The 9,074-nt window shown below is 42.2% G+C and overlaps 1 protein-coding gene across 1 annotated transcript; it reads left to right on the top strand.

Moving 5' to 3' along the window:
• The first annotated feature begins 4,084 nt into the window (after positions 1-4,084).
• Positions 4,085-8,120, top strand: irx1a (iroquois homeobox 1a). The gene is made up of 4 exons (XM_026372159.1): positions 4,085-4,379; positions 5,643-6,753; positions 7,051-7,126; positions 8,031-8,120. Exons 1-4 carry the CDS (start codon positions 4,137-4,139, stop codon positions 8,104-8,106), a joined length of 1,506 nt encoding a protein of 501 aa, XP_026227944.1. The 5' UTR covers positions 4,085-4,136; the 3' UTR covers positions 8,107-8,120.
• The last annotated feature ends 954 nt before the right edge of the window (positions 8,121-9,074 follow it).

Here is a 9,074-nt window from a genome sequence, read left to right on the forward strand (position 1 = left end):
AAAGTCAAAACCAGCTTATAAAGAATGAGGTGCAATGCATGCAACGTGCCTATTCTGTGAAATATATTCAAAAATGAAGAGATGTGCAGTGCTTTTAATTACCGGTGTGCTTTGAGCATCATAGGCTGATCAGCAGAGAGACCTTCAGAGAAGAAAGAAATGTACATGAATTTGAATTATTGTCTATTTGATGACTACAGTGCCTTTGTGATCAATGTCAGAAGATCTACAGCATTTGGGGGAATTATACTGCGCATTCAACTGCTGCAAAACTCCCTTAAATGTGACAACGGTTTGAAGCCAGGGGCTCTTTGTCATGTTGAAACTGGGAAACGCCACCCCTCTAAGAGTTTAACTGTCAAGTAAAACGTCTTGACCCTCTAAGACCCAGAATAGACCTCTTTTATTATCCAGGAAATTCCTTGTTTCCTTACCTATAGCTGCATTACAGTTGTCTGTGTATCATATGTCCCACAGTAACACCAGTGGTCCCTCTGACTGTAACCCACAGCTAAATAGTTCAGTCGCTCTGACGCAGTTCGGGGAGGTCGTTGGAACCGGTGCATGAGTGTGTGTGTATATGTGTGTGTACATGTTTGTCTGCGATGTTAAGGAGATGAAGAAGAGGTCTAACAGTTGCGATAGTCTAATGATATCAGTGATATTCATCTAATCTCCTCTCTTCGGGGTGAAAAGGGGTTTTGGTTTCAACACTTAATTTGATAATCTGCGAGAAAAACACAAAAGGGACATTCTGCAGATTCTTAACCTTTCCTCAACTTTGGCACTCCCAGAGGCAGGAAAGGAGTATCTTTCACCACAGTTATTAGTTCACAGAGACACCCTTGACCTCTGCAGTGGTAGCCAACTGTCAACATAACTGATGTTATTGTAATGCAGGTTCACTCTCTTTGACTTCTATTGGAGTCACCCAGGTCTAAGTGTTGGCCTAGTTCCTAGAAACCTGAGTTCAGGCCTATATAGATTTTAATTAAACTGACAAAGACTAAATTCCAGTTGTTTTCCATGATGATATCTATGCGTTACACACACACACACACACACACAGACACCAAAAGCATGTTAAAAATGAAAAATAAAATAAAACAATTGCTACATAAATATATATTTATATTTATACTTCTTCTTCTTCAGGCTAAATAAAAGTATGTAGAGAATAAACCATCATGTGAGGATGGAGCTGGTTAAAGGACATTGTAAAAGCACAACAGCGGCTGTTGAAGAGAAGCACTTATCCACTACCTGAGTGACTTATTAGAATGTGGCCATTAAGGCGCAGCAGCTTATGAAGAGCCTCCTGTAGATTTACATGATAAAACTATCTGATATGAGAAGCCTGGGGACTTTCTTTATTCTTTTCTATCTTTTTTTTTTTTTTTTTTTTTTTTTACTTTACAAAGGAAAAGAAAAAAAAAAAAAACATCCTTAACTTGTGACGCTGCGAATACGTGTGCGCGTATGTGCGTGAACGCGCGTGCGCATCATACAGCGACGGATACAGATGGTGACAGGCCATCTGTTTCGAGGCAAAGCACTACAAGTGTACGTGTTGTGGACGAGTTTTTGTTTTTTGAGGGAAGGCGAGAGGATCAGGAACAAAGTTTGCCGTGCGCGCTCTCTCTCCCTCCCTCTCTCTCTCTCTCTCTCTCTCTCTCTCTGGGTAGAAGCTGAGGAGCATGTAGTGGTAATGAGAGTTTAACAAGAACCAATAAATCAGTTAACAGTGATGGTTTATTGCCCTCAACACGTGTCATTGTTTACCAGGACGTAGTTTTGTATTTTTCAGAAAAGGAAAACAAGGTTTATTCGAGGGAAAAGGTACAAGCGCGAATCCAAGACACACATTACTATAATTAATAGTATTATTAATATTATTAATTACAATAATATTATAGTTATTTATTAAACCGACGCATCCTTTTATTTTAATTTTCAACATCCGTTTTCTATCCCGTGCTTTCTCTCATCATCATGTCTCTTTCATTTGTATTTAGCGACAATTTCAGTCTCCTCGCCCCCACCACCCCAGCACAACCATCATATTTAGCCTCCTGCACACATCTCCAGCGGGTTATCACAATTGCCATTCCTCCCTCCTTTCTGATGTGTTAACCCAGATTACCATCAGTGCCCCTCAGATATTTTTAACAGATCCTCGGCGCTCGGCAATATCCACTCGGAGCCATCTGGTGCAGATCAAAATCTACTGACTTCTTGGGCTTCAGTAGTTAAGGCATTAAATCTAGATCTACAGAATAACCTCCTTTGACTTGGAAGGTGGGTGATATAAGAATCAAATCAAATAAAAATAGAACTGTTAAAACATGAACACCCCCCCCCCCTCCTCTCTTGTGAACCACATGGCTGTGTCAGGAGTGGACGCAAGGGAAAGTAGAGGTTAGTGTCCGACCCTTTTCTTTTTCTGAGCTGGAAATTGGATAAGCGGTTCAAGATGAGGTGGCCACAAGCTACAGCATCCGATTTTTTTTTTCTTCCTTTCAACTCTTGTGAAATTATTATTATTTTTCTCCTTACTGTATTTTAAACGCAAATAAAACAAACAGAATAGTCAAACGGGGATTTTCTTGCACGTTGAGAATATAAATGTCCCAGTTAACTAAACTAGAATGGATTAAATTCTCCCAGTCACTTTTTTGGGTTAATGTGCTAAAGGTGTTATCATTTAAATTAAATCAGAGTGTTAAAATACAGGTGGGTGATATTCTGTGGCTCATAAAGGTCCATGAAGACTCGGTGTTCGACTTCTCTCTGGCTTTTCCTCATTGCTGTTCACTCAAAACAAGGAAAACGTGAAGTGGCTCTGTTGTTACAAAAGGACAACAACAGTCTGGTTTAAATCCACACACACACACATACACACACACACACATACACGAGCGTGCGCGCGCGTGCAGTTGAAAAATGGGTGAGAATAAAAAAAAAATAAAAAAAAAAGGTGGGGGGGGGGGGGGGTAGAAAGAGGAAGAATTTGGCTGATTAAACCTTCATGAAGTCATCAAATGCAACCAAAACACGACTCGATAAAAACATCCATAATTAATACTTTAAACGGAGAAATTCAAGTAAGGCAGGATTTGACTCAACTGCTTTCACTTTTGGAAGAAAAGCTCCTCAAATTAACAGTTGGTTTAAAACATGTTTACCGCTGTCGCGTTTGCTGAAATATATGAGTTAATTGTTCATTTAATAATTGTATTATTCACAAGGAACCATCCGAATGAACGACATACAAACCTTTAACGTGGCTTTGACAGTTAGATAAGTTTGGAAAACATTAGATGAAGACGACTATAAGGAATAAATCCAAGTTAGAGAAAGAATATTTTTTTTAAATTTAATAAATGAGTTAATAGGAATCAAATAAACGCACCAGTAGCCCGTGATATCAAATAGTAATTCCTCTGCGGAGAGGGCTTTTCCCTTTAATTACAATTTAAATCTATTCAAAGTAAGTTCCTTCTTCTGACGGGTTTACTTCCCCCTGTGTCGGACAGCTGTAAAATCGTGTAGACAGGTTGTCATACAACAATCAAAGCCTTCGGTGAATGGACTCTAATGCTTGAACATTTAACATACAATAAGTCCAAACACGGAGGGAGAGAGAGAGAGAGAGACGGAAAGAGAGAGAGAGAGAGAGAGGGAGAGAGAGAGAGAGAGAGAGAGAGAGAGGGGGAGAGAGGCCCCAGCCAATGTGCTCACTCTATATTCACTTTATCCACATTGCTCCAAACGAGGAGGAGCTTGCAGGCTCAAGTAGGGGATGCCAATCAAAGCATCAACTTCAAATTGTATCTGAGAGATCAGCCTGGAGACCTCAGGGCCAGGCGCGTCAGTCGGAGCGCAATTGTTGATCAGATCACATCCAGCGGACTTTGCGAGAGAAAAAGACAGGAAGCCGAGATTTAAGAGTGGGTTGTTTTGACTGCATACCACTCTATGTGTGTAGTAGCTGTGACTTTGGCTTAGCACCTTTTTCCTTTACTCCTCCAGGCTCCTTTTTTCCCCCCTCTTTTCTTTCACATTCGTTTTTTTTTTTTTTCCTTTTACGCACAGTTTGTCGGACGATACAACTGTGCGACATTTCGGCGGTGGAGATGTCTTTCCCGCAGCTAGGCTACCCGCAGTACTTGAGTGCCTCCCAGGCTGTGTACGGGAGCGAGAGACCGGCTGTTCTTACGCCTTCGTCCCGAGGAGGGAGCACCGAAATCGGAGGAAGCCCGTCGGCCACCGCAGCGGCGGTCACATCGGTGTTGGGCATGTACGCCAACCCGTACGCACACAACTACAGCGCTTTCTTACCTTACACCAGCGCGGACCTGGCTCTTTTTTCACAAATGGTAAGAATAAATGTTGGTGTTGTGTTGTGTGTTTGAGCACTGGCGTTGCACAGAGGAGTCTTTCTGCTTGACGCTGTGTAAAAAGGCAACAATAGATTATAATAGCTACTTCAGTCGAGAGAATGAAAACACAGGGGCGCATTTTAGTTGTCACATTTTTAATTAGGGGCCTTTTTTATGAGTCCAGATAATTGTTAAGTTTTGGACAGTTTGGTGACTTGTTTGGCCGAGTTGGAAATGTGGAAAGTTTCACTGGAGACAACAAACAATCAAACAAACACAAAAGAAAAATTAAGAAATAAGAAAAGGACTTTGAATCATTGTTCAGTTCGTAAAACATGCACACAGAAAATCCAGCTCACACCAGTGGAGCGGGTTTCTACTTATACTGTAAATTACATTTTACTGAAAATAAAAACATCCGTGCAGTAAGTCAGCGTTTGAGCACGGAGCATTAAAATTAGTGGCTAGAAAAGTGTTTATTATTTTCCACCTCAGTCACATTATTGTGATGAGATCGTGAGAAATGATCTGTACCCACAGAACAAAGTCTCCCAGCAGCACTTGTAATGCTGTAGGCTTTGGTTGGGACTGCGTTATACAGTAAATCACTGTCATTGAACGCCACGTGGATTTTACTGCGCCTAGATGAAGAACACTCGGATATTTATTGGCTTAAAATACACCTGGTGATAATAATTGGCTTGCAGAGTGTTTATGTGTTGGCTAATGTGTGTATCTGGCCCAAAGGCAGCGGCTGCCGCGCCGAAGCGCCTTGACAAAAAGTTATTATCCAAAATCCAGGCGTGTGCAGGGTTTGAATTGATCCACAAGAAACGCCAGACGTGTTGGGGAAAACTTAAACTCAGGGGCCTTCAAAAACTCGAGGAGTGTGGAGGGGGGGAAAGGCGAGAAAGCAGGAGAGCTGCGCGTCCAGACGAACTTTTTCTCCTCCTCTTCGTGGTTTTTGTTCAGTTGCTCGACTGACACGTATGAAAAATGGTTTCTAATAATAAAATTAAAAAAAAAAAAAACGAGGCTTTCAGTGAGTGGTTGTGCAGGTGCCGCAGGCCTGGCATGTGGAATGTAGCTGGTTGAGAAGCTTAGAGTCAGGTGCGACTGTGTGAGTTTCTTATTAGAGGCCATTTTATTAGTTGAAGGTGCAGATAAGTAAAAATAAGGATTTAATTTTTGCGTCTTAGTGTAAAAACTATAATGCACAATACTGCTCCCACGCTATAACACAATATGCTTGTTTTCAAGGGATCCCAGTATGACCTGAAGGACAGTCCTGGTGTCCATCCTGCCAGCTTCGCAGCACACACCTCTCCTGCCTTCTACCCATACGGCCAGTTTCAGTACGGGGACCCGGCCAGGCCCAAGAACGCCACCCGGGAGAGCACCAGCACGCTGAAAGCCTGGCTCAACGAGCACAGGAAGAATCCGTATCCGACCAAGGGGGAGAAGATCATGCTGGCCATCATCACCAAAATGACGCTGACGCAGGTCTCCACTTGGTTCGCCAACGCCAGGCGGAGGCTCAAGAAGGAGAACAAGGTGACCTGGGGGAGCAGGAGCAAGGAGGGCGGGGAGGACGGGAACTTGTTCGGCAGCGGGGACGAAGCGGAGAAAAACGAAGACGAGGAGGAGATCGACTTGGAGAGCATAGACATAGACAAAATCGACGACAACGACGGGGATCAGAGCAACGAGGACGACGACGACAAGTCGACGGAGGGCAGCAGGGAGCACAGGGGCGGCGTCGGTGCCGGGGGAGAGTTGGACAGTTTGGAGAAAAGACGGGCCTTCGCTTTGCAGGCCCATGAGGCCTTTGACAAGGCTAAGAGCACGATTTCAGTTCACCCAGGGAGTAAGGAGAACTCGGACGGCAACAACAACAACACCACTAGAGTTTTGTCTCCGGACAGACCCGGGAGCTTTCCTCTCCCGTCCAACAACAAGCCGAAAATCTGGTCTTTAGCAGAGACCGCGACTAGTCCCGATAGTTCATCCCAGAAACCTTCGTCCCCTTGTGGCCCAGCGGCCACAACCCACCCATCAGCCCCCCACCACCAGATCCAAACGCACCCGGCCTTCCTCCCGAGCCATGGACTGTACACTTGCCAGATTGGGAAGTTCCACAACTGGACAAATGGGGCTTTCCTGGGCCAGAACTCCCTGCTCAATGTCAGGTCGTTTCTGGGAGTAAACCAGCACCATCACCACCACCACTTGCCGGCCCAGCAGCAGCAGCAGCAGCAGCAGCAGCAGCAGCAGCAGCCGACATCCGTGGTGGTGTCGCCGGTAGCAGCTGCAGCAGCGCTCAGCAGCGACAGCAAGAGCCCTTCAGAGACCCACAGTCCAAAGCACATAGGTAGGTGAAGCCAAGCTTTTCATCTTTAATGGCAGCTGAGTGGATTGTTTTAATGGTCCACCTCCTGCATTTTATTTTAAATATACAATTAGGATATCACATCTCTGTTTACACACACACACACACACACACACGCAGGGGAAGGTTACACACTTTACACCACAAAGTTCAAACACTATACAAACGACTCATTTATAGTGACAATATATATATATATATAGATAGTATTTATCATGCATTCAAGTGCTGATGTGTGTTTTATTCATTTATTTATTTATTTGCTTATTTCCTTTCCAGACCATGAAAACGGTGTAAGATCCGACTCACCTCCAACACAGACCCTGAAGTCTTCCTTTCGACCCATCCACGACAGGTGAGACACGTCTCTAGCTGACTGTTGCAAACACGTTGCGACAAGAAAACTGTCAGTCGCCTCATTTGAAATATTTTAAACGTTTCCAATTCTTCAAAGGGGATCGAATTGGTTGAAAACTTTATAAACTGATTCAAAAATAAATAAATAAAAGCAGCTATTAGTAAAATGGAGCTTGGATGTGAACATTTTGTGAGGGCCAGGATCTTCATAAAATCATAAGGGAAATTAAATATAATTATAAGACATGCTAGTGGCTCCTTTTTATGTCTGACAATTTAAAAAATAGATATATATATATTTTTTTTTTCTACATACAACTACAATACCCAAACTCCAAAAATAAAATAAACAAACATGAATAAAACACAGTTTGCTTTGCGGGTGACAGGGGTCCTGACTCCCATCCCACACACCCCCCTCTTTAATTCCACGCCTCTGGGGAGAATGTGGCTACTTATCAAGTCACCAAGTAAAACGGGCTCTGCCTGGGCTGTGTGCTTTCTCTAAAGACCCATGGGAAACCCAGAGCCCAGGGGAGAGCTCTCACCGAGAGGGGAAAAAGTTTACCTTCGTTTCATTTGTTCGAAAATAAACCATGGTGTGAATGAAACTGTCCCATAGAAATGACAGATAGAATTGTTTATAGTGGATGTAAAAAGATAATTGTATTTTTTCAAACTGGATTTTCAATCATTATTATTATTATTATTATTATTATTATTATTATTATTATTATTATTATTATTACTACCACCACTACTGAAAGTGAAGGGTTGGAGAGGCAGGCTCCAATCTGTTCCAGATCCAACTGCTCAGCCACACAGTTGAAATGCATATTGAAACCCGCTGTCCAAACACGGCGGGTGTATTTATCTCCTTCTCTGTATTATTCTTTATCCAGATCCTCTCTGCCTTCCAGCGCCAGGAGTCCACAAGACGCCACGCAACGGGTCCTCACTGCTCTCTCCTCGGCTTGATCAAGACTTTTTTTTTTTTTTTTCTTTTGAAATCGTGCTTGAAAAAAAAAAAAATCACAGAAAAGAAAATAGAAAAAAGACTTTACACTCCCTAAAAAAAAAGGACAATGAGAAATAATAATGCAGCGTAGCATTGAGTCGGTACAGAACAAATGGCGTAATTTGGTAATATCCTGTGGATGGATGGATTACTTCCTCTATTGTTGTGTAGCCTATAATCGCGCCTATAATGTTACTCTCTACACTTTGCTCATTGGGGCAATTTTGGTAGGCTTTTTACTTTATTATAATTATAATTATTATTTGTCTCTATCTTGTGTTTTTGGTGTCTTTTCTTTAATGTAAATACCAAGTGATTTAAATTTGTAAATAGGAAACGTTGAAGGAATTTGTCCAGATCGTATATTTTGCCTAATAAACTAAATGAAATTATAGAGAAAACTCAAGATCCTAAGGTTATATTTTTTTCCTATGTTAATTCAATGTCTTTATTATTATTATTATTATTATTATTATTATTATTATTATTATTATTACGCTGTCCCACTGCCGATTTAATTTGAGGAAGGGTGGGAATGGGAGGGTAAAAAAGAGGAATATTGGCAGTCTGCAACCAAGCTTAATTTTATTCAAGTATGGGAGGAAAGCAGCGTGGATGCATTGAGGTGCTAATAAGTGTCCAGATGGTTGCTGGTGACAGAAAATGGACAGGAGCAGCTGGGAAGGTCATTAAGTAATAATATGGGAACGCCCAGTCCAAACAAAATCAAATGGTTAAAATCTAATCTGTCAGAGAGAGAAGTCGATTCGAAGATAAATTATTAATATTTTCTTTTTTTTTTTTTTGTCGAGGGGAGGAGAAAGCTGCCATTGTCGGCCCTGTGGAGCAGGGTCAGGGTTTTGGGCTCCTGTCTGTTCTGCGGCTGATAGTGATTATTAGCCTGTAAAAGCAGCTTCTTTGCTCTTCA

The sequence above is a fragment of the Anabas testudineus genome, chromosome 16 (assembly GCF_900324465.2).
Source record: "Anabas testudineus chromosome 16, fAnaTes1.2, whole genome shotgun sequence".
Taxonomy (NCBI): Eukaryota; Metazoa; Chordata; class Actinopteri; order Anabantiformes; family Anabantidae; genus Anabas; species Anabas testudineus.

Bases quoted from the DNA above. Each gene is read 5' to 3' on its own strand.
- irx1a (XM_026372159.1), top strand. From the start codon at position 4,137: ATGTCTTTCCCGCAGCTAGGCTACCCGCAGTACTTGAGTGCCTCCCAG. The intron at 4,380-5,642 runs GTAAGAATAAAT...CTTGTTTTCAAG, and splicing joins TGGCTCTTTTTTCACAAATG to GGATCCCAGTATGACCTGAA. The intron at 6,754-7,050 runs GTAGGTGAAGCC...TTTCCTTTCCAG, and splicing joins CCACAGTCCAAAGCACATAG to ACCATGAAAACGGTGTAAGA.